Source organism: Sorex fumeus, unplaced genomic scaffold (genome assembly GCF_029834395.1).
Source record: "Sorex fumeus unplaced genomic scaffold, SorFum_2.1 ptg000006l, whole genome shotgun sequence".
Classification (NCBI taxonomy): Eukaryota; Metazoa; Chordata; class Mammalia; order Eulipotyphla; family Soricidae; genus Sorex; species Sorex fumeus.
Window position 1 is genome coordinate 28,217,761 of NW_026606063.1, and position 26,016 is coordinate 28,243,776.

Below are 26,016 nucleotides of genomic sequence, written 5' to 3' on the forward strand. Positions count from 1 at the left end.
CAACTACTCACTATCCGTCAGCTCCTAGGCTGGAGCAATAGCACAGTGGTAGGGTGTTTGCCTTGTACGCAGCCAGCCTGGCCCAGCTGGGTACGATTCCTTGGCCCCTCTTGGAGAGCCAGGCAAGCTACTGAGAGTATCTCGCCCGCCTGGCAAAGCCTGGCAAGCTACCCGTGACATACTCGATATGCCAGACACAGTAACAAGTCTCACGACGGAGACATTACTGGCCCACTTGAGCAAATCGATGAACAACGGGAGGACAGTGCTACAGAACTCCCATGATAAGACAACCCAAACCAATGTTTCCTCACTTTAGTATGTTTTAGCACCTATAGTTTTATCTCTGTTCATTAACCCTCCACTTCAACCTGCATCATTTTTTGGTGCCTCGGAAAATGATAATCTGTCAACTACACCTGCAGTAGAGGCTGTTGTAATGGTGGGTGGTGGGTGAGGGTTGCTGCTAGATTCAGGCTCCACCTGCTTGTCCCCATCAGGCTCCAGCTGCCAGTCCCCATTCTGCTATCTCAGTGCCAGGGGACCGGTTCCTGCTTCTGTGACTCATTCTGTACACACAGCCTGGCAACTCTGATGGAACTAGAAGAAGCTTTAGTTTAATGAATTAAAGCTAACTGGAAACTAAAAGAAAAAGTATTATTCATAATACCTACATTTTTTTCATTGTTTTACTTTCTTTCCCTTTAGTTAAGATAATCATACAAGATATCATATATGGGTATGCATTATTAAAATCACATTCTGTATTATATTTACTTATATTAGGGAATTTGGTCACATAGCTTGGAATATATATATATATGGTGATATGTATATATGGTGATATATATATATGGTGATATGGTGATATATATATATGGTGATATATATATATGGTGATATATATGGTGATATATATATATATGGTGATCTTTGCTTTTTCAGAGCCTAGTGTTCATGTTTACTTATTTTGAATGAAATTGCAGCGTTGAAAAAAGTGCTTTGGTAAAAAACTATTTCACTTTCTCCTTGACATTTACAGAATTAGTAGACGAAGAACTTAAGACTTAAAAGGTGTTTTTAAATTAAACAAAAGCTAGAATGAGTGCTTACCATACTAACCTGAAAATATAAATGTGATATATTTAACTGTGATATTTCAGTGAAACTACAGCCAGCATCTTCACAAATTCTCTTATGTTTTCCAGTGTGGGCAGACTCCACTGATGTTAGCTGCTGAACAAGGCAATTTGGAAATAGTGAAAGAATTGATCAAGAATGGAGCCAATTGTAATCTGGAAGATTTGGTATTTACTGACTTATTTTTTTCCCTCAACTTCACTATTTTCTGGGCTTTAGCAAGTGACTCAAAAGTAATAGATTATAATTTATTCTTTCAAGTCCATCCGAATAAACATATATAATAAGTTAATGTTAAAATTAAGTTAAAGGGATAATCTAGGAGAAAAATTTGTAGAGTGAAAGCTTTTAGCTTTTTGTGTTTATTATATATAGATTATACTGACTAAGGCTGCACATGTACATAAAATTAATGTACAGAATGTACATAATAACTCCTAGAATATATCCATATATGAGTCATATTGTTAAGTAACACCCTCTAATAGTATCTTAATATTATAAATATTATTATGTAAGATGGTAGTTAGTGCCTGAGAGATAGTGCAGTGGGTAAAGCACTTGACTTGCATGCAGCTGACCCAGATTCGATCCTTAGCACCATATATAGACCCTTGAACCCTTGCAGGAGTGATCCCTAAGTGCAGAGCCAGGAGTGCAGCGCCAAGAGTGAACCCTGAGCATAGCCAGGTGTGGCCCAACCCCCACCCCCCAAAGAAAGATAAATGTAAGATGTGGTTGTTCCTTCTGATATATTTTCTGAGGAATAAATCACTGTTCCAAGAGGCTTCCAACTTTTTCCCACTTTATCTGTTTTTCCAGATATTGGTTTTTAGGTGCATATTGCTATATCTATTGTATCTTTGCTTATAAATTAAAAAGTCTAAATGAGTCTAATTGATTTAGCACCCTCAGAGAAGAGTCATAAATGACCACTTGCACCTAAAAAGGGTCTCTATGAACGTTCATGAATTCTCTGGTTCTTTTCTGTATTTTAGTGTTGCAAGTATGTCTGGAGGTAGGATGATGTGATGAGGGATGGGAACTGTCAGATGTTTGTCTTCCCAGAGGTGGGCTTGTACTGGACTAGACTAGGTGAGGACTCACCTTTGAGCCCTGTCTTTGCCATATAAGATCAGTTTAGTTTAATAACCTGTTTCCTTAGATATGATTACAGGCTCTTTCATTTCAATTTATAGTAATTGTTGTTAACCAGAAGGATTAACTTTGAGGCTTAGTCATCTTTTTTTCTTTAAAAACACACACACAGTATATGATTAGAAGTTCTATGAAAAGACTAAATAAGCAGTTGTGAAACTATGCCTACACCATATAGTAATACAAGTAGACAGATATATTTTTAACATACCTTTGCTTCTCAGCTATTTCTGAAGAATAGGTTATTGTGGGTCAAGTCATGTCAATCTGGTATGACTGTTTGGTGTGTAAATTTAAAGTTATTTTTCCTGACTTTGGACTGTGTGTTTAGTTTTGAAATGGTAACACTTGTGTCTTTGTGCTCCAGGATAACTGGACAGCACTTATATCAGCATCAAAAGAAGGACATGTGCACATTGTGGAAGAACTGCTCAAATGCGAGGTTAACCTGGAGCACCGTGACATGGTATGTTTCCTGTCTGTGCTGTTGTTTTGTGGGAATCTTATTAACAGTAATTCGTAGGTGTAAAATTTTCTATTTTTATGTGGGAGTTGATGTTAAGATAGTATGTTTAGGATTTGATGTTGGAAATGGAAATGAGCCTCAAATGTTTTAAAATTGAGGTAATGTACCTTTTTTAGAACATTCTCAGTTACATTTTCAGTTTCTTTCAGAATTTAAAATTCCAAAATATTGCTCCAAAAAGAAGTTCATTACCCTCTTATTTCCTTCAAGAGAAAAAAATAGTTAAAAAAATGTTTTCAGTAATTTAAGTAGTTTTCGAAAAATGTTCATAAATTTAAGAATGTTATTTTTGTATGTGTATATGATAAGGTTAGCAAGATTTCGCTCTTATTTGATCTTGGCATCTGTTGAAAGCATAACATAAAGGAAGGAAGGAAGTCAGGAAGGCAGGCAGGCAGACTAGCAGGCATTTAGAAACAATTGGTGGTGTGAACCTTTTCCTACTAGAGTGTCCCTGCTTGTCTATTTTAGTGGACAGAGATAAAAAAAATCTGTTTGTATACTAACTTTCATATACTATGTACATATTTTGTGTCTATCTGTATATATCTCATGTCTATATATTAGGCGACTCTTAATATTGTTAGCTCGCCCAGTGTAACATTCTCCTTTACACGCTTCTCTGACAGTAAAAAAATCTTGCTCTCATTATCTACTATGAAGCTACTTATTTGTCAAAATCTAAGACACAAAGTAATTTCAGAATTTTTAATCCATGCCTTTGTTACTGGGCCCGCTCGAGCAAATCGACGATCATCGGGAGGGCCTTTACCTTTACCTTTAATCCATGCCTTTGAGAGAAATTCACTAAGTGAATTCACTAAATTCACATCTGTCTGTGTACAGTTCTTTTTGTCTTTAGCATTCAGATAGTCAAAATATTGTTTTCATAAGTTCCTTAAGCTGTCTTTAAGTAATTATGCAATTAAATTATTGATTTGTAATAGATTTTGATTCATTTATTTTGATCTATGTTCTGTCCCTCTTCTTCATATTCTGATTAAAAACTTATATAAGTAAAATTTATTCTTCGTTATGTACAGTTCTAAGGACTTAACATCATAAACCCCCTTCTCAGTTTGACCCAGAGAAGCTGCATCACTTCAGCAGTATCCTTCGACTGCTGCTTCATAATCGCGCCCCCCCCCCACCTGTTTCCCAACCTATGACCTGTTTTCCCTACTGATAACTTTGCCTTTCTTGGACAGGCTATTTTTTTTTTTTAGTGATTATGAAACAGAATCAGAAGAATTACGTTCTTAGAACCAAATATGGTTTGTTCCAAATATTGATTTTATAAGAGAAAAAAATCATTCTTTAATATAATTTTCTTACATAGTTTTCTTATTAAGTTCCATTATAGCTAAACCAAAAATTTCCCGTGTAGCTTAGGAAATAGACAGTTATCATGCTCTTAATTCATACTTGCTCTTAATTTATACCGCGCTAGAAATCATAACTTATATGTCATTGCCTTTGCCTTTTTGTTGTTGATGTGCCCATAGTCGAACAGGTGGGAGATTCACGTTCTCCAGCAGAGCAACGTTCCCATACCAGCAGCTTTTCTTTTAACAAGAGATATTATAATGATCTGGGCTTTGTAGGATGTATTTACAGGAACTGAAGATGACTTCTGGAATCCCTCTGCAAAAAAGCTTAAACTAGTGCAAAGGGAAGAATATCCAGGGATTAGAAAGTTTCCTGAAGAAAAAAATTTAAACAGTTAAAATAAATCATGGCAATTCGCTGTAGTCAAACTTTACGACCCTATTTCAGTTTCTGTGACACTGTATAGACTGTAAAATAATCATTATAGACTTAAGAAAATTGACTCATGTTAGGTACAGTTGCATATTTCTCTTGGAGCTTGGAAATCTATAACTGCATAGTATTGCCTTCAGATAATGATGGTATTTAAATTATTGCAAAAAGAACTTTATTATTTGAATTTTATGCTTAGAGACGAGTGAAGGTGTTTTAATCTCCCATTCCCCCACCTTTTCTTTTCCAGGGAGGATGGACAGCTCTTATGTGGGCATGTTATAAAGGCCGTACAGAAGTAGTAGAGTTGCTGCTTTCTCATGGTGCCAATCCAAGTGTCACTGGTCTGGTAAGCATTAACAAAAATTCCATCTCTATTGCAAGTGCTAAGGTCTCTTAGGCAGTACTCAAAATCTATTATATTTAGGCATCATAATGGATAGAAATGATGGAGATCTTATAAAAGGTAATGCAGAATGTTCATAACACAAATTTATTTTTCAAACTAAGCTTTCTTAATTTTTATTAATAAAAGGGAGTTTCTAGATATTAAATGTCATTTACAACTGTCTTAAAATTTTATGAAAATTGGGACCAGAGATAACAAAGGGGCAGTTGAGAAGGTTCATCGGAAATTTGGGCAGGAGGTCCTGTAGTAACTTTATACATCAATGTCATGTACTTTAACACTATTGTGACCATATTACCTAAACTGTAATTTAATGAATTCTAACACCCCCCATCTCCCTCGAAAACTGCCTAACATTTCAGAAGAAATTTTGAAATCCTTAAGCCATGTATCTTGTTTTCTGTTCTTATGTATTATTAGCATTAGCATTGCTATTAATTTTATTATTAACATAATAATATTATGGTAATTAACATAATGGTTATTGATACCTTTTTGTACAGTTTTATAGTTGGTTATACAAGTATAACTTCTTTGTGTAACCCTTGTCTCAGACTATGGATTAAGAAATTCATATTGAAAGGGAAATCCTTTCACAGTATATATGGGTTATTATGTTGTATAAATCTTCAAATATTATCTGCCAATTATACCTCAATAAAACTAAAAAAAACCCCTTTCATTTCAGTTATAGCACTCTATAATGGGAAAAATATAAGAAAGGCTTCAAATTCCTTTTATTAGTTTTTCCTATTGGCTAGATTAGTCACAATGAATGTGTTTAATCTATATAAAAAGATGTGTTCATAATATACACCTACTTAAGATTGCGTATATATCAGTTGCCAGTTAGGGTATGTTTTTGAAGTTTACCTTTTTGAAGTAGTATGTTTTTAAATGAATGATCTAAAACTTGATTTTTAATAATACTGTTTTGTATTAAAAATATTTGGATTACTCTGCTACTTTTCTTAGCAATTGTATGCTATAAATATCCTCCTAAAAGATTTTTTTTTCTTTCTCTTCCTCCCTAACCCTTTCGGTTTTCTTCTTCCTACCGACCCGCCTCTCTCCCAGCAGTACAGTGTTTACCCAATCATTTGGGCTGCAGGGAGAGGTCATGCAGACATAGTGCATCTTTTACTACAAAATGGTGCTAAGGTCAACTGCTCTGATAAGGTAGGTCAGCAGAATTGTTCCAAGTTTTCATTATATCTCTTCATAGTCTGTTATTAGTATTTTCATATGATCTCGTGAGGTTTCTTTAGTGTATTTTCTATTCATATATATAGAATGTATTTTACATAGATAAATTGCACCTCATAAATGGATCTGCTAGATATATTACTACTATCACCTTCCAAGGATTTTACTCTATTTTTAATATTTTAATACCCACCACAAGTGTTACTGAGTATGAATTTACCCATGTAATTTGTTATTGTTTTTGGAGAGCTTGGATGATTTGAGCTTTGATGGTTTCTGTTGTCCCAGGATCAAAGGTTAGACTTTTTACTTGGACTCCAGATTGCTTTCCTTAGGTTCACTTTTTTACCATTCCTGTTCATGTATACTATACTTTTGAGTCCCTGAAGGTTATCTAACCTATTAACTGTTGTGAAGTTCTGTGAAAGCATTGTTTTTGTTCATTCTTTGGGAAGAAATGCCACTACTGCCTCTGCCTGATGAATTTTCATTGATTTTTTTCATGGTTCTGTGAGATGTTACCTTTTTGGTTAGGTTTGGTTAGGTTTTATAAATTTATAAATAAAAAAATATAAAAAAGAAATTTCCTTTTTTTTTTATGTAGGAGTACTGCTATTTATTCAGCCACTGATACGCTGATTGAATTGGGCATGAACTCCACCTTACTTTTTTTTTTTTATAATTGTATTAAATCACCATGAGAGCAGTTACAAAGCTTTTGGATTTAAGTCTCGGTCATACATACAATGAAACACGCGTACCTTCACCAGTGCCCATTCTCCACCACAAAAAACCCCAGTATACCCTCATCCCACACCCTCCCCCTACCTGTGGGGCAGATGATTTATACATTACTCTCTCTCTACTTTGATTACATTCAATATTTTGACACCAGACCCACCATTATTATTTGGGATTTTACCCCAACACTCAGATCTGCTGAAAAGACAACAGTAGACAATTTGTTTTCTATTGCTGGTTATGAATAACATATGATGTCGCGTGGCTGCAGTAGTAGCCACGCGATTTTGAAATTACAAAATTTAAACACTTAAATCTGGGGGAATTTCTGCCAAAACCTGCTGGGTTCCGAAATTTGTTCCTGGAGTCTCTGGGATCATAGCCATTAAACGGCTTGATCAGGAGCAGGAAAGGCCGTTTATGGGCAGCGACTCGAGGTCTCATTGGGATGGGGAGGAAAGAGCCGTCTCCACCCCCATCCGGTGAGGCCCCGTGTGTCTCGTCACTGCGGGCCTATACCTGACTCTCCAATGACCTCTGGTGGATGGCGGCCACCGAGCTGCCAAGGGGAAGCAGGCAGAGGGACAGCACCCTTTCCCCCCTGGGGTGGCCTCGTGACAGTAACTTACTGTGGGGTCCGGATGCATTTCTGCCAAAAGCTGCTGGGTTTCGAGGTTTGTTTCGGAGTCTCTGGGGTTATGGTCATTAAGCAGCTTGATCAGGAGCTAGAGAGGCCATTTGTGGGCGGCGACTTGGAGGTCTCGTTGGGACGGGGAGGAAAGAGCCGTCTCCACCCCCATCCCGTGAGGCCCAAGTGTCTCGTCACTGTGGGCCTAAACCTGACTGTCCAGTGGCCTCTGTTGAATGGCAGCCATTGAGCCGCCAAGGGGGAGCAGGCAGAGGGACATATTTCTGTCAAAAGCTGCTGGGTTTTGAGATTTGTTTCTGAGTCTCTGGGATCATGGCCGTTAAGCAGCTTGATCAGGAGCCAGATCAACCATTTGTGGGTGGCGACTCGGGGTCTTGTTGGGGTGGGTAGGAAAGGGCCGGCTCCACCCCCATCCCGTGAGGCCCTGCATGTCTCGTCACTGCGGGCCCAAACCTGACTGTCCAGTGGCCTCTGGAGGATGGCGGTCACCGGGCCACCAGGGGGAACAGGCCAAGGCACGAAACCTATTCCAACCTGTAGTGGTCCAGCGTCAGTAACCTCCTGCAGGAACATGACGCATTTCTGCCAAAAGCCATTGGGTTCTGAGATTCATTTCTGAGTCTCTGGGATCATGGCCATTAAGCAGTTTGATCAGGAACCAGAGAGGCCATGCCTCCAATTATATAGCTGAGCTGGAGGTGGTTTGTGGTTGTGTCTCCCACATACCTAACTTTTGGCTGTTTTCTTTCTTGCTAAACTTTGCCCCAAGTTTTTGGGGTCTGGCCAAAGGCACAGCAGCAATTTTGGGGTATCTGAAAGTCTGACGGTGCCATCAGGCTGCTGATGCACTCGCCTCACAGGTACAGATTGACTTGCTGGTGGCAGCATACCCCGAAGAAATTTTTTTTATTTTCACTTTTCTTTATATACCTATGTTGTTGTCTTAGCTACATCTGCCAATTATACTCTTTCCAAACGGATAACATTTAGCAAAATATAAGAAAGCAGTATGCACTGTGGCATGAGTTGAAAATAAAGAAAATCATCATTTTATGACTAACAGATATATAAATAGATGTTAAAAGGTATAAAACATTTTATAGAGAAGAAAATGCAGTCAGTTTTAGACGTGTTGACTTTGTTAGTTTTTTTTCGGGGAGGGTGGTAGTTGGGGCACACCTGGCTGTGCTCAGGACTTACTCCTGGCTCTATGATCAGGGGTCCTTCCTGCTGGTGTTCAGTATGGTGGGAATACAATATGTGCTACTGGGATTTGAACCAGGGTCAACCACATGCAGGGCAAGCTCTTTAACCCTATACTATCTCTACTACCCTGGAGGCATTTGTTTTGAAGAGATGGTAACACCTGTAGTTATAAATGTCCTGCTAGATAATAGAGATTGTGGCTGAAGGTGAGAAAGGGTTGCCTGTATAGTGGCAATTCCTAAAACTATGAGAATGGATTTAATAGAAGATCAATTATTATGGAAAAGAGCTCATTATTGCCATTGTTGTGGTTTATTTGTTTATGGGCCACAACCAGAGATGCTCAGGAGTGACTCCTGTCTCTGCACTCAGGAATTATCACTGGCACTGATCTTGGGGCCATATGAGATGCTGGGGATCGATTCTGGGTTAGCCATGTACAAGCAAGCACCTTACCTGCTGTACTATCTCTTCAGCTCTAAAGAGCTCATTACTAGATGTGTGAAATTTGGTGAGATCTCAAAGATGACTCATGAAATTTAGGGTGAAAAGTTGACTGTTAAAAATTCTGTAGAACATTTAGGAAGAAAGAACTGAGGTAACTATCTGTAGATTCAGTATGCAGTTGATTGTTGGTGACTTGAGAACAGGGGATTTTGTAATGTTTATATACAAAGGAACTTTTCATGGGGGGATTTGGTAAGGACTTGGATGTAGCCATTAGAAATTGTTTTTAGAAGTTTGAAAGATTAAAAGAAAGGTACTTCCTTTTTTCCCTTTATTGTTGTTTCCATATCCAGGGATCACACCCATGGTTGTGGTGCTTGCTAGAGACTCTTGAATTTTTTGATTGTGGTGGCTCGCCAGTGATCTCACTTGTTTGAGGCACTCATCTGCTACTACTTTCCGCATGCACTTGATTGCAGTGCTTGTACACTATGGTTGCAGGATGCTAGAGATCACAATGTCAGTGTCTTTTGGATTATACAAGATGAATTGGGGTGCTGCTGGGGATTGGAGCCGCAGGCCTGCACGTTAGACATTCTGCCACTCAGTCACATCCCAGAACCTCAACAATGAGTATCTTAAAAAGGGATAGCTTATTGAAAGTTTTATCTTTTTATTTCCTTTTTAAGAGGGGAGAAACCTAAACCAGTTTGTGGCGAGAATAAATAAGACAAGACTGATAATATGGGGGCTGGAGCAATAGCACAACGGGTAGGACATTTGCCTTGCACATGGCTGACCCAGGTTCGATTCCCAGATCCCATATGGTCCCCCAATCACTGCCAGAAATAATTCTTGAGTGTAGAACCAGGAGTAATCCCTGTGCATCGCCGGGTATGATCCAAAAAGAAAAAAAAGACTGATAATATGGGGGAGATTATTAAGATTCTGGAAGGAAACAAGAAAGTAAGATTTAGTGTACACATGGAGGGATTTGCTCTATCAGGGGTAGAGGCCAGAATTTGAGAAAAAGGTGAGACCCTTAGGTTGTTCTTAGTAATAATTGAAGAAATGTTTTGATGTATATTGAGGAAGGGAGTCTTGCCAGATGTAAGACTCTTAGTAATGATGGAAGTGAGACCATAGGCTGAATGTGGGGTGAGAAGTGTCTGGATAAGGTAAGAGTAGACATTGTAACATATGGTCTAGTATAGCTTGTATAAGGAAGGGTTAAATTGGGGACTAGATAGATAGTAGGGCCAGTAAAGTTTTTGTCTTTAACTGACCTGGGTTCAACCCCTAACAACCCGTTTGGTTCCCTAAACATCACCAGGACTGAGCCCTGAGAACACCCCAATGTGAACACCTCCCCTGCCACACACAAAAAATTTCAAAGGATGAGTACTCACTATAATTATTATATTTAAAGAAGGTTTTATGAACATTCTTTCGTTATGTTATCTTTGGTCATATTAACTTTTATTGTAGAGAGTTTTTCCATCAGTGAAAATATGATATGTTAAATATTTTATGCACATGTTTTTATGTTAAGAATTATTAGAATTAATCCTTATCAAGTCATTAGAACTTTCACACTTAGTTGTTGTATTTTTTTCCCCTATTACCAGACTGTTGGACTCTTTATTTTATGAGATACAAGAAGCAATGAAAACATATTGAAACTAGAGGCTACATGACTTTATGATGGAAAAAATTGTCACTGAATGTTAAAGCTAGTTGAAAGATATTTATTGTAGCAGTTAATCATCTACTTAGGAGGAAAGAAATGACAGAAAATGTGATTTTTCTTTGTGTTAACAGGAATCTAAAAATATTCAAAGTATGATTTTTATCAGAATGAATGTTGAGTGCTAGTTTATGTATGCTTTTGACAATAACTTTCAATTTACTGTTGTTTTAATAGTATGGAACGACCCCCTTGGTTTGGGCCGCACGGAAGGGTCATTTGGAATGTGTAAAGCATTTGTTAGCCATGGGAGCTGATGTTGACCAAGAAGGAGCTGTGAGTATCTTTTCCATTTTAAACCTTTATAGTAGAAATGTTTTAAGAGAGAAAATATTTTTCCTTAGTATATACCTAGGAACATTTTTCTATGATTATTAATTGATACTTGGGAAAAAAGCTAAGCATTTCTTTCTGTTACCTTGATAAAAATACTGCAGTTAATGTGTACTATAAACATGCTTTTAAGAATCTAATTTTAATTCATATAAGTTTTGGGAGGCTAAAAATATCTTTCAGTAATATTAGTGTAAGTTGATGTAGTCTTAAAACTAAGTAATCTGAATTAATTAAAATGCTTTTCTTTATAAATTAATAATAGTGTAATTGGAGAAATAGTTTAAGTATAACTTATTTTTCTTCCCCACCAGCACTGTATAGCACTGTCTTCCATTGTTCATCAATTTGCTCAAGTGGGCACCAGTAACGTCTCACAACAAATTGTGAGACTTGTTGTTACTGTTTTTGGCATATCAAATATGTCACAGGTAGCTTGCCAGGCTTTGCCGTGTGGGTGAGATACTCTTGGTAGCTTGCCTGGCTCTCCAAGAGGTGCAGAGGAATTGAACCTGGGTTGGCCGTGTACAAGGCAAATGCCCTATCCGCTCTGCTATAGCTTTAGTCCTTCCCCTCCAGATAAACTAGTTTAGAAATCATTGGTCTAAACCTAGAAAGAGTAAATTTCTTACTAAATAGTGGGCATTAATTTCTTACTGAGCACTTAATGTATTCATACCCAGCCATGTACCAAATATTTTGAGGGTATTTACGAATTAATATAAAGTACTATTATTTAATGGCTGACCAGAGTTCGATTCCTCCGCCACTCTCGGAGAGCCTGGCAAGCTACCGAGAGTATCTCACCCTCACAGCAAAGCCTGGCAAGCTACCCGTGATATATTCAATATGCCAAACACAGTAATAACAAGTCTCACGATAGAGACGTTACTGGGCCCGCTCGAGCAAATCGATGAACAACGGGAGGACCGTGACTGTGACTATTACTTAATAATTATATATGTTTGATTCAGGACTTACTCCTGGTTGTGTTCTCAGTGATCATTCCTGGTGGGACTTGGAGTAATCAAACCCTGGTTTGAGCAAGGCAGGCAACCTACCTGCTGTACTATCGCTCTGACCCCCTAAAATCCTTATTTATATTAAATAAATCATCTCTTATATATGTTCACAGTCACGGTCACGGTCCTCCCGTTGTTCATTGATTTGCTCGAGTGGGCCCAGTAACGTCTCCATCATGAGACTTGTTGTTACTGTGTTTGGCATATCGAATACATCACGGGTAGCTTGCCAGGCTCTGCCATGAGGGCAAGATACTCTCGGTAGCTTGCCGGGCTCTCCGAGAGGGGTGGAGGAATTGAACTCAGGTCGGCTATGTTGGCCGCTTGTAAGGCAAACGCCCTACCACTGTGCTATCGCTCCAGCCCTTAAGTGGATTAAAAATGGAGCATATGTAAAATGAACCTCTGAAGTGAAATCTTTTAATATCTTACTGCAGTGCAATGGAAGTGAATTCCTATTCTTACTTCTAAGCACTGCATTAAACAGTTTGTACTGTTTCCCACTTTGGCAGAAGCTTCTAATCTACTAATTGCTGATCTTCATGCATACATGCACACATATGATATATTAGTGTTGTGTGAAGATTGGTGATGTCTGGAGTTTGTTACTATACGTAAAAGGTAAAATCTAATAACTAACCATGAAAAATCAGACAGTTTTTAAAAATGTGATTTCTGGATCACTGGATAACAGAATATGTATTTCTTTTGAAATATAAAAAGCTATTAATGCATTGCTTTATATCCATTTTCATATAGATTTTCTTATAAAATTATTTTTTAAAGTTTGATTCATGTTTTTAAGAAGGTAAAGGTAAGGTAAAGGCCCTCCCGTTGATCGTCGATTTGCTCGAGCGGGCCCAGTAACGTCTCCATTGGAGACTTTGTTGTTACTGTGTCTGGCATATCGAATACTCTCGGTAGCTTGCCGGGCTCTCCGAGAGGGGCGGAGGAATCGAACTCGGGTCGGCCATGTTGGCCGCTTGTAAGGCGAACGCCCTACCCTCTGTGAAAATAAGTGTTTATTTTAAATTTTAAGTTATAATAGGCTTGGCAAATAAGACTGATTTGAAGTATAAGGGTTTGTTTTTCTCTTATTTTGAAATTCATTTCCAGTACTTCCTTTTTAAAATTTTTATTTATTTATTTATTTATTTATGCTTTTTGGATCATACCCAGCAATCACTCATTTAAAACTAGTTTATGAAAATGGAATCATTGTGTTTGTAGATGATTTATTTCTTGGGTTGATTTTGTTTTTTAGAACTCAATGACTGCACTGATTGTGGCAGTAAAAGGAGGCTACACACAGTCAGTAAAAGAAATTTTGAAGAGGAATCCAAATGTAAATTTAACAGATAAGGATGGAAATACAGCTTTGATGATTGCTTCCAAGGAGGGACATACAGAGATTGTACAGGATCTCCTCGATGCTGGAACATATGTTAACATACCTGATAGGGTAGGTTACCTATTTAAATTTTTTCTTCTAGTGGTTACATTGATACAGGATTATTTTAACTCCTGACTTTCTGTGCATGGTATACATGTTTAATGCTGTTTTATTTATTCCTTTAGAATTAAGTTAAAAACTGTCCAGTCTCTGTAAAGGGTCATCTTTTAAATTTTTGTTAAGTAATGTCGTTGAAAATGTCATATGTACTCTTAGCCTATAATAGTTATTGAATATATAATATATACACACATATTTAAGGACTATACAGTTGTTTGTTTTTATCCCAAATCCAATTTTTCCTCAATCTTGCCATTTCAGTTTCACAGTGTTGTTAAAACCCAGACTTTGATACATTAACCTTGATTTCTCTCTGTCTCACTTTGTACATCTAATTCTTAGTTGATTTCATTGATACCATCTGCTGTCTTCATTTCTATTACCACTGGCCTAGTCTAAGCCAGAATCTTTCATTGTTCTTAGCATCTTAATAGCGGCATCTTCACAAGATTTATGTGTTGTCTGGAATTTATTCTTCACACCATACTTCGGGTGATTTTAAAGCAATAACTCTCATGTGTACTACTTTGCTTAAATTGTCCAAGGCTTCCTCTTACATAGAGGATTTGTGTTAACTCTTTATTAACATTGTATGACATTGTCTTTGACTAACACTTCATCCTCATTTGATAGGACTCTTTCCTCTATTTAAGTAGGTCACACCAGATGACTTTTCTTTTATTCTTGAATCCATGGATTTTGCTTATTAGGAGCCTTTGCACAAGTTACACCTTTTCTAGAATGTGGACTTTATGTGTCTTATCGCCTTATCATTTCTGTCTCAGCTAAAGTATTAAATACAGCTAGCTACCCAAAGCCATTTTATTATAGATAGATACTTTCTATAACAATACTGTATTCTAATTTATATAGATTTATATGATTTTTTGTATGTATTTATTTTGTGTTTCCTGTCTTGTTTCCCAGTGCCTACAGCAATACTTGATTATTAAACGGTTTATAGATTTATAATCTTTGTTTGGATTCACCTTAAAGCTAGCATTTTCAATTAAAATTTGTTTGCCTTGGGCTTATTTTTGGTTTTAGTGTAGTAGTTAAGTTGCTACCCTGTGGTGCTAAACTTAATAATTCTCATGTACCTGCATCTTGATTTATAGACTGTCGGGACTGAGATGAGCTACAACTCAAGGATTTACTCAGTTCAAATTCCTGTAATTTGTTATTTTGCACACAGACCAAAAAATATTTGTGTTTATTGCCAAAACAGCCATTTTCTGTATGTGAAGTAATGGGAAGGATAATTAAAAGTGATAGGTTGATTAATAAGTTTAATTTCAGGTCAGAGATGTTCTTATGTATATAATAAACTTCATCTATTCCTTGTACTGGGGTATTAAGAAATTTTTTGTCTACTGACCTGTATTTTATTCAATTGACTAGACTACAGATGCTGGTCTGGGAACCTTCTTTCCCTCATAATTAGATGTGGTTATAAAATTCGTCCACAACTCTAGTCTTTACACCTTCCCGCCTTAGATTCTGTGACTTTCCTCACATAATGGTATTCCAAGGGATTTGTTTCATGTAATTTTCAGATGTTTGTCTGTTTTGGTGATATATACAGTTTCATATTATTTGTTTACATTTGTATAGGAGGTTATGTTCAAAAGGAGGTTATGTTTCTTATTCTGGGTGACTTAGCAGTCTAAACCTTTGTTCTGGAATTTTAAAGTGTTTTTGATACGTAAAGTCCTCTGTCTTTAAGTATGTTTTGATACTTAAAGTCCTCTTAGGGCTAATAAAGACATATCAGTTTATTAATATTAGTTAATTTAATTTTTTCGTAATAGAGAGACTTTGTATAATAAATTTTCAGAGAAATCTCTGTCATATTAGTAAATGGTTAACCTCAAGAAACAGTGTTTGCTTTCATCATCAAATTGTTTTACATTTTTGTCCCTTCAGAGTGGGGATACTGTATTGATCGGTGCTGTCAGAGGTGGTCATGTGGAAATTGTTCGAGCACTTCTTCAGAAATATGCTGATATAGACATCAGGGGACAGGTATGTATAATTACAGTGTCTCTGTTCTCTTTATTATAGTTGGTTGTAGGTGAGACTGGTAATCATAAAATCATTCTTCCAGCTTTGCTATGGAAATAACTTGGGAATTCTGACATACTTAATAAATGTATTTTAAATTTTGTTAAGTATTACTGCCATTTTTATGAAATTTCTATATTATTTCAAATAAGACTTAGAAGTAAATAAGAAAGGTACTTGTATGTTTGAAATATGCCTCCCTCACTACTATATAAATATTTTCAGTACTAAGTGCGTGATTTCTGAGCAGTTGGTAGTACCTTGAGTTGTGTAACTTGTTTTCATTAGTGTTGCCTACATATTGTTTCTCTATTTTCACTTTTTTATTTTTTAAGAAAAAAAAATCTTTATTTCTCCTGTTCTGCTTAACTTTCCTTGATGTATTGCCTGTCAACTTAGCTTAAGAAAATCATAGCTCATAGAGATATAAGGTTATTAATTTTAGATAAAAACTTGCCTAAGGTAGTGAATTTATCCAATATTTCAAGAGCTGTAGATTTAAAAAAATTGAATTTGTTAGTTCATTTGCTTTTTAATAGTTTTATTTCTGCTCAGTCTTTTCTTGTCTTTAGACTATATCCAAGTTCATTTTTATACCAAAGTAATGAATATTACAGAGGAGGTTACCATGGGAGCCTTATCTGTAAGAAATGTGTTTTATGGTAGGAAGCTTTTAGTTGTGGTTTTATCTATGGTTTTTTTTCTCTTTTTTTTATACAAACATAAAAAGTGATACCACTTTGGGTTTTGATTGATTTCCTAGCAAAAGGTTAAAGTGCAAAATTCTTGATCTATAGAAGGAGAGCACTAAGGAAGGCTTTTGAAAGAAGATAGAATTTGAGCTAAGTTTATAAGATAGGTTGAATATAGATAGGGAGAGAATAAGAAGGCTGGGTCTGGGGTCAGGAAGAGAGGACAGTGACTAGGATGTTCATCTTGCATGCAGTCCCCACAAGTTTGATTCATGGCAGCCCGTGGAAAAATAAAATAATGCCAGAGTTATTTGAATGCCAGCCTAAGGAAGTTAGGGAATTAAGAGATACTTTTGAGGAGAATTCTGATGGAAAAGTTTTGGTATTCAAAGTTAAATAAAGCAGGGAGTGGAGTGATAGCACAGCAGGTAGGACATTTGCCTTGCAAGTGGCCGATCTGGGTTCGATTCCTCCATCCCTCTCAGAGAGCCTGGCAAGCTACCGAGAGTATCCCACCCACATGGAAGAGCCTGGAAAGCTCCCTGTGGCTTATTTGATATACCAAAAACAGTAACAAGTCTCACAATGGAGACGTTACTGGTGCCTACTTGAGCAAATCGATAAACAGGAGGACAGTGCTATAGTGCTATCTTTCCTATCATTGTACATTTTGGTAAGATCTATCAATGCTCTCTACAAAAGTTAACTTTCTATTCACAAGTTTTTAATATTGTGTCTTATATAAGTAATTGTTGATTTTTTTTTTCAGGACAATAAAACTGCCTTGTATTGGGCAGTTGAGAAAGGAAATGCAACAATGGTCAGAGATATCTTACAGTGCAATCCTGACACTGAAATATGTACAAAGGTATAAATTACATTTCTAGTCTCTTATCAATAGCTAATCCTGTGTATTAGTGAATTTTTTCAATCAGCTTTGTTTGCTATTAGAATTATTCTGATTTTTACTGGTAATATTTATTATAAAATTGAGTAACTTTGGTTTTTTGAGAGTTACATGTTCATAGCAAGTACAGTCTATCATTTTTTTACTTTAGTTAAAAATTTTCAGAAAATATAGTATCAGCTATTTATAAATAAAGGCAGTTCATTTCACCAGAATTCTTCTGTGCTTTTCTGTTGTTTGGAATTCCTAATTTCCTTTTAAAAGAAATTTTAAAATGGTTATTAATTTCCCTAGTCAGTCTCTTTAGGCTATTTTACTCATTTGAGAATTATAAAATTGTGTAAAACTTTAGATTATATTTAACCTTATGTATAGTAGTTTTCCATGGAGAAAAACATATTTGGAATTCTAGACTGTAGTGTCAGTATTTTTTTGAAAAAAATTTTGGTATGACCTGAATTTCAAATCCTATACTTCATACATGCCAGATGTGTTACATCCTTAGCCCTAGGAATTCTTAATGAGTAAAGCAATCTAATAGAGTTACTTACTAAAAATCTTATTTCACCTGCTAGAGATCTGGAACAGTGTCTTTCTAAACCAGTGAGGGAAATACAGTCCCCTAGGGAATAAAATATCTTCTCTTTTGACTTGCAAGAGACTTCTTAATAATTTTTTTTTCTTTTGGACCCATATGTTTACGTGGAATTTCTGAACAGGTTTCTCTCTTTCCTAAATCAGCATTGAATTATGATTTCTTCTTGTTTCCCATAATTTCATTTTGAAAGCAGTTATAATTCCTTTTGAAGGATACTATAGAATTCTATAGGGATACTATTATCACATTATTTTCTTTTTTCATACAAATGCTTGTGTACATTGAGAATTGATGTTTGTAAAAATTTCTGAAAACCTAGACACTAGCTTGCCTGACTAGTGACTGTTTAGGGTGGTGGGTTAGTTGGTGGGGAGAGGTTAGAAGGGAATTAGTCTCTCAAGCTGCTGCCTCAAAGGTCAGTGAGACACAAGTAACTCTTGCCAGAAATGATTAATCATTAACTTGGCATATTATATACCCACTGGAGTGATATAAAATGGTTCTGGTGCAAATGATTAGTTATGAAATGAAAAACACTTGTTAGTTTTAAAGCTCTGTTATCTTGAAAATATAGACTGGTGCCAGTGTGAAATATTTGAATTCATCACATGTGTCTTCTTATGACTTTAAACATTTAGGAGTAAAGCTGTTTATCTGACCAACTTTCTTCTTGATGCCCACAGGATGGGGAAACACCACTTATAAAGGCCACTAAGATGAGAAATATTGAAGTAGTAGAGCTGCTGCTAGATAAAGGAGCTAAAGTCTCTGCTATAGACAAGGTAAAACGCCTGTACAGAAAAAATATTTCTGGAAATTCTTGAAGTGATCTGTATTTCTGGTGGACCCAATGAAGGCCCAATTTAGTTTTTACAGAGGAACAGATTTTTTTGCTGGGAATATCTGTTTGGGAACTGAGGCTGTGAGTTTGTACCTATATGGTTATTCCATAGCGTGCCGAGGAATGGGCACTGATTGAGTACTCTGTTTAAGGAGCTTCAGAATTTCTCCTGTTGCTCATGCCAGCTCTGGGGAGGTGCTGCCGACTACCATATAAAATTATGTTTTCAAGTTCAACAGTTGTAGAGTTTGTTGTAGATAAACAGGAAGAAACAAAGCTAAAGGATTGGAGAAGGAAGACTTCAATGAAGACTGGCGTTTAGTGTTCAAAATAGCAAAGGAAGTGTTCTGCCACATGTTGTCATGTTCTCATCCTAAATTTTAAAAGGAATTTTTTTTTTTTTTTTGCTTTTTGGGTCACACCCAGCAATACTCAGGGGTTACTCCTGGCTTTGCACTCAGAAATTACTCCTGGCGGTGCCTGGGGGACCATATGGGATGTCGGGGATTGAACCCGGGTCAGCCGCATGCAAGGCAAACGCCCTCCCTGCTGTGCTATCACTCCGGCTCCAGGAATTTTTTTAAATTTTTTTTTTTAATTTAATAAAATTTGACACTCGGGGCAGGGGAGATAGCATAGCACATAGGGTGCTTGCTGTGCATGTGGTTGATCCAGTTTGATCACTTGATGTAGATCCTTGAGCAACATCAAGAGTAATCTCAGTGCTCAAAGCCAAGAGCATGCCCTGAGCACCACTGCGTGTGACCCTAAAATAAAAAGAAATAACAGAAATTTGACTCTAAATTGTTCAGTGCTTCACATAGAATTGATTCTTGGTTTTAATTTGTTTTAACATTGAACAGGGTTCTTTCTCTACTTCAAATTAATTTTCTCCAAAGAAATGAATTGTACAATATTTAAGATGTAATAAGGTAAAGGTAAAGGTAAAGGCCCTCCCGTTGATCGTCGATTTGCTCGAGCGGGCCCAGTAACGTCTCCATTGGAGACTTTGTTGTTACTGTGTCTGGCATATCGAATACTCTCGGTAGCTTGCCGGGCTCTCCGAGAGGGGCGGAGGAATCGAACTCGGGTCGGCCATGTTGGCCGCTTGTAAGGCGAATGCCCTACCCGCTGTGCTATCGCTCCAGCCCTTTTCAGTAAGTAATGCCCACATATTTTGTAGTAAGAGAATTTAGAAAAAGAATTAACTGACCTGTGGTAGAAAAGGAAAGTCAAAATCAAGATAAGGTTGTGATATATCAGCCTCAAATAAATCATTGCAGGTAATTTTCATTTAGTTATAGAAGTATCAGGATAGATGAGAACTAAGGGTTTAAATAAAAAAATAGATGTTTGGCCTCTTTTCTTTAAGAGGGATGCTTGTGAAGAAGAAATGGGAAAACTGAATTTGCAAATTTTGAAGGGATTTTTTTTCTCACAGTATTACCTTTCATTAGTTCAGGGAATGAAAGCTAATGTGATTTGATATTCTAATGCAGGAAAAAATTGGTTTGATTTTAGGGAAAAGTGAGAGGAGAGGAATGTAGAGATCTTAGTGGCTGAGAAGGATGAATACAGCAGAATTACATCAAAGTGGAGACTGCAGAAATTTATGGGCTCTACAGAAGTTTATGAGTTCAGCCTAACAGTATTTTGTTGACAAGGGACATAGGAGCAAAAGAGATTATGCATGTTGGATGGGATAGCATTGTAAACTGTGAAACTTTCCACATAAATGAAGTAGAAAGTTGCGAAATGTGAATTAGTTGAAGAAGGTGATTCTCATCCAAACAATTATTTAACAGATTCTTTCTAACCTTGATGAAACTTGAGGATCCATGATCTGGAAAGAACAGCAAGGAGATTAGAGGGCTATAGAGAAGTTTTAGCTGAGAAAAGGTTGGTAAGGGACTATAGAAAGGAGTTATAGAGAACATGGCAACTTGAGGAAAGAACTGCTCCACCAAAGTGAGTTTATCCATGAGAGGAGGGGGTACAGGGAGGAGGAAGGGGAACTGGGATCCTTGGAGGAGGTGGAGTACACGATGATGGGTATGGTGTTGGAATGTGTACATGGGAAACCATCAGTAACAAACAGTACTATAAATCACATTATAAATCAAAAAGAGATGGTTTAGAATAGTGGTACTAGAAAAATTACAGGGAAGAGAAACAGCAAACTGTCTATATGTATGCTATGAAAATTAATTTTAGATCTTATAAAATTATGAAAATTGATGCTCTCTGTACTATATGTGAAACATGGAAGTTCAAACTCCCTGCCCCTGTTTTACAGAAAGGAGACACTCCTTTACATATTGCTATTCGTGGGAGGAGTCGGAAACTGGCAGAACTTCTACTGAGAAATCCCAAAGATGGAAGGTTACTCTATAGGCCCAACAAAGCAGGAGAGACTCCCTACAACATTGACTGTAGCCATCAGAAAAGTATTTTAACTCAAATATTTGGAGCCAGTAAGTAGTGGGTTCTATTACTGACTAAGCTTTTGAAAAACGTTTCTTGACTGAAGAATGTAAAACTGGAGAATGTTCTTATATTTTACTGTGGGAAAATACAACTTTCTCATGTAAGTTCATCTCACTGTATTATATCATTCTATATTAAGTACATTCAGAGTTATCAATCAACTCTTTTAATGGTGCACATTTATCAGATTTCAAGTACAAAGGTACTGAAGTATGACTCCAGGATGGAGCACATGCCTGGCAAGACCCTGAGTTCAATCCGTAACATGGCATGGCAGCCATGGTGGCTCTCAGCATTGCTAGACCTTGAGCACTGTATCGTCAGGCCCCACTGCTGTGATAAATATTACTAGGATTGGCTGCTGGACCTCCCAGCAGTATTGAGTATGGCTCCCCCTTAAAAATTTCAGGAGGCATGGGGTAGGGGTAGCATTAATACAATAGGTAGGGCACTTGCCTTGATATGGATGACCCAGGTTTGATCCTGGCACCCTGAGTACCACCAGAAAGTGAAGAGCCAGGAGCAAGCCCTTAGCACAGTTGGGTGTGGCCTGAAAAAACAACAAACGAATTTCAAGGGACCCCCATGAAGTTAGTATAACAGGTCGGCATTGTCTTACATCTGCCTGACCTGAGTTTGATCCACTAGCACCGTACATTTTCTCCCATTACCACAGCGGCAGGGTGGGGGGGGGGGGGAGGGATGCTAGGACCCGTGGTGGGGGAGGATGGGCACTGGTGGAGGGATGGGTACTTGATCATTGTATAACTGAAACCCAAGCACAAAAATTTATAAGTCTATAATTGTACCTCATGGTGTTTCACTAATAAAAAAAATTTAAAAAAAAAGACCTGAGCACCCCTGAGTGTGGCCCAAACCTGTTCCCCACACCACCCCCCAAAATCAAGAATGAAGACACAAGTATAGTAGTAAGAGCAATTTCCCCATTGCTTCTTATCTCCTAATTTGTAATTGCTTTCCTTTCAAAACTTTCTAAAAGAATCATTCGAGACTAGAGAGGTAGTTCAGTGGTATAGCATATGTGAGGCCCTGGATTCCACCTCTAGCACCGGAAAAAAATAATAAATAAATAAATAAATAAACTAGGACATACCACATTATAAGAGATTTTAATAATTGCCATCATATTTTAACTGATGTAAAACCTTGCTGATAGGTTTCATAGTAATTTCAGTTCTTGATGAATATTTGCATTTTATGATATTAATAGTGCTGCAGTAAGCATCTTTGTACATATATCCATTAACTCTTATTTTTAGAATTATTCTCTTATGAAAAACACCCTGAAGTAGAATTTTCTAATCAATGAATACTCACAGGTTTTAATGTTCCAAAATGGCTGTGACAGTTTCTCCTTACTCTGGCTAATAAATGATAGTGCCCCACAACCTTGCAAACTCTTAATTTTGGTAATAGATCAGTTTTTAAAAGTTAATTTTAATTTGAATTGTAAAAGTTATTACTAAGATTGATGTTTATTATTTTAATATGTTTTTATTGAGGTAATATTGTTATATGAGGTACTGAGATTTTTTTTTTAATTTTTATTAGTGAGACACCATGAGGTACAGTTGTAGACTTACAAATTTTTGTGCTTGGGTTTCAATTATTCAATGATCAAATACCCATCCCTCCACCAGTGCCCATTTCCCACCATCACGGATCCCAGTATCCCTCCCACCCCCCATCCCCTCCATCCCACCCTGCCTCTGTGGCAGGCCATTCCCTTTTGTTCTCGGTACTGAGATTTTTTTTTTAATGCTTTATATGTTTCCATTTACCTTTGTGCCCTTTGCTCACTTTTTTCTTTAAAATTTTATTTTAAGTATCTTTACAATTGATTAGAATATTTTGTATTGTTATATTTAGAATATCTGGATATTGTTCATCTCTATCTTCTATGTCCTTTCTTCAGCTCATTCTTTTTGTGTATATGATGATGGTTTTTTATTCTTCATATAAAAAAATAAAACATTTATTTTTAATTAAAATTTTTTTGTTTATTTTTGGGCCACATCCAGAAGTGATCAGAGCTTATCCTTGACTCTGCACTCCTCAGGGATCACTCCCCAAGGTGGGCTATTTGCAAGGCATACACCCTACCTACTGTACTATTTCCCCAGCTCCAAGTTAAACATTTTTTCAGGGGCAGGAGCTATAGTACAGGGGTGATGTGTTTGCTTTGCGCATGGCTGACCCAGGTTCAATCCCTGGCATCCCATATGATTCCCTGAGCACCACAAGAAAATCAACATTTTTTTCAATAGGTGTTCTCTCTCTTTTTTTTTTAATTATTATTTTTATTTTTATTACTGTGCAAGTCAGAACTCAGAGCCTCACACATGAGAGATATATGCTCTACGACTGAGACACATTCCCAATGTAAAAGTTGCGCTTTATTTTGTAGGTTATTCATCTATATTTTCCTGTGACTTTACTATTATACAGAGAAGGAAAGACCTTTCTACTCAAAGTTTTGAAAGTTTTTCTTTGAATTACTTTTTTTGTAAAACTTTTTGGGGGGTGCTGATATTTATGTCTGATTTTTAAATATTTAAAAACCTTGTTTGTTATAGTATAAGGTGTAGAATTTAACTCTTTAAATGGCTAAACTCTTTTAATACCATTTATTAATTCATCCTTTTACCACTGATTTGAAGTGCTTTATGCTAAAATCCTTACAAGCTTTACAATGTTCTTTTATTCTAATTCTATAGTATTTTTTGATGCTTCTCCAACTATACTTTTGTTAAAAAAAAATACAGAAACTGGAGTGATAGCACAGCAGGTAGGGCATTTGCCTTACATGAGGCTGACCCGGGTTCAATTCCCAGCATCCCACATGGTCCCCTGAGCACCACCGGGGTAATTCCTGAGTACAGGGCCAGGAGTAACCCCTGTGCATAGCCAGGTGTGATCCAAAAAGAAAAAAAAATGCAAACATACTTTTATTTTCCTCATCTATTATTGCATGTTCTTTTTATTTTGATTTTTTCAAAAATTCTATGGATTTAAAAAAAATTTTAAAAAATGGGGCTGGACTCAGATAGAGAAGAGAGCACCAAATAAAGGGTGTTGTGAAGACCCTCCCAGGGTGGGAGAGACATGCTAAAAGTAGTCTATAGACCAAACATGATTGCCACTCAATGCCTCTCTTGCAAAACACAGTACCCAAAAGAAGAGAGAGAGAGCAAGGGGAAATACCCTGCCACAGCGGCAGGTTGGAATGGGGGGGGGGGGGGAGGGATGCTAGGACCCGTGGTGGGGGAGGATGGGTACTTGATCATTGTATAACTGAAACCGAAGCACAAAAACAAAACAAAACAAAAAAAGAAAACAAAACTGAGGCTTCACAAAATTAAAGATAAAAAATTAAAAATTTTTAAAAAATAAAAAAAAAATGGGGAACTATAGCACAGCAGGTAGGGCGTTTGCCTTGCATGTGGCTGAACTGGGTTCGATCCCAGGCATCCCATATGGTCCCCTGAGCACTGCCAGGAGTAATTCCTGAGTGCAAAGCCAGGAGTAACCCCTGAGCATTGCTGGGTGTGACCCAAAAAGAAAAAAAAAAATTCTTATAAATTTTTAGTGGAATTTCCCTAAGGTGATTGATTTGGGAAGATTATCTTTAAATATGGAATCACTGAATGTCTTTTTTTCTCTGATCATACATCATTTTCTTCAGTAACATTTTATAACTTTTTTATATAGCTATTATACAAATTTTTTAAATTATCTATATGCAAATTTGGTTTTTATTACCATATTTTACTGATTTTAAAATACACACGTTGTTCTACACTTGATACATCTAAAAGTGGAAATGTGTTTTATCATAGATGGATAGGAAAGCACTGGTCACAGTTTGGCAGCATACTTTTTCTTTGCTGTACATAATGAAAAAAATCTTACTTTCTTAAGTTTTGTGAAAAGAAGTATGATATTAATTGAAGAATCTTGATCTTTGTTTACAAGTCAAACAATGTAAAGTACATTTGTTTCTTTAGTAAATAAACACTTGATAAATGATTATTGATGATTATAATCAATTTTGTAGTGTTGATGTTATTTTGTTTATATAAGATGTGATATTCTTGTATTTACAGGACACTTATCTCCTACGGAAACAGATGGTGATATGCTTGGTTATGACTTATATAGCAGTGCCCTGGCAGATATTCTTAGTGAACCTACCATGCAGCCACCCATCTGTGTGGGGCTGTATGCACAGTGGGGAAGTGGGAAATCTTTCTTACTCAAGAAATTAGAAGGTAATGTGTGTCTTTGAAACACATATGAATACAACGTGGTTTTCTTTGTCTCCCCTCCTCCCCCTGGGGTATAGTTTATATGTAGTCTTAAGGTTTTAGATTTGTATAATTTTATATAGGTAAATTATGCTACCAACTAAATCAAGTTTATTAGGATTTTAATCCCCTCTAATTGTTGAGATCGTCATTTGAATTCATTAAAATTAATTGTCTTAGTGGCTGGAGCGATAGCACAGTGGGAAGGACGTTTGCTTGCACACGGCCGGCCTGGGTTCAA

General features: G+C 36.8%; 1 protein-coding gene across 6 annotated transcripts in view; it reads left to right on the plus strand.

Annotated features, from left to right (window-relative positions):
* Positions 1–26,016, plus strand: part of KIDINS220 (kinase D interacting substrate 220) — a 101,486-nt gene that overhangs the window by 15,383 nt on the left and 60,087 nt on the right. For 3 of the 6 annotated variants that reach the window (XM_056129953.1, XM_056129964.1, XM_056129966.1), the window contains exons 3-13: positions 1,209–1,307; positions 2,666–2,764; positions 4,836–4,934; positions 6,072–6,173; positions 11,168–11,266; positions 13,610–13,807; positions 15,785–15,883; positions 17,384–17,482; positions 18,803–18,901; positions 21,257–21,434; positions 25,575–25,739. In XM_056129953.1, coding sequence (XP_055985928.1) covers positions 1,209–1,307; positions 2,666–2,764; positions 4,836–4,934; positions 6,072–6,173; positions 11,168–11,266; positions 13,610–13,807; positions 15,785–15,883; positions 17,384–17,482; positions 18,803–18,901; positions 21,257–21,434; positions 25,575–25,739 — 1,336 coding nt within the window. The remainder of the gene's footprint in view (positions 1–1,208; positions 1,308–2,665; positions 2,765–4,835; positions 4,935–6,071; positions 6,174–11,167; positions 11,267–13,609; positions 13,808–15,784; positions 15,884–17,383; positions 17,483–18,802; positions 18,902–21,256; positions 21,435–25,574; positions 25,740–26,016) is intronic. The other 3 variants (XM_056129962.1, XM_056129965.1, XM_056129967.1) reach the window with 1 other exon arrangement.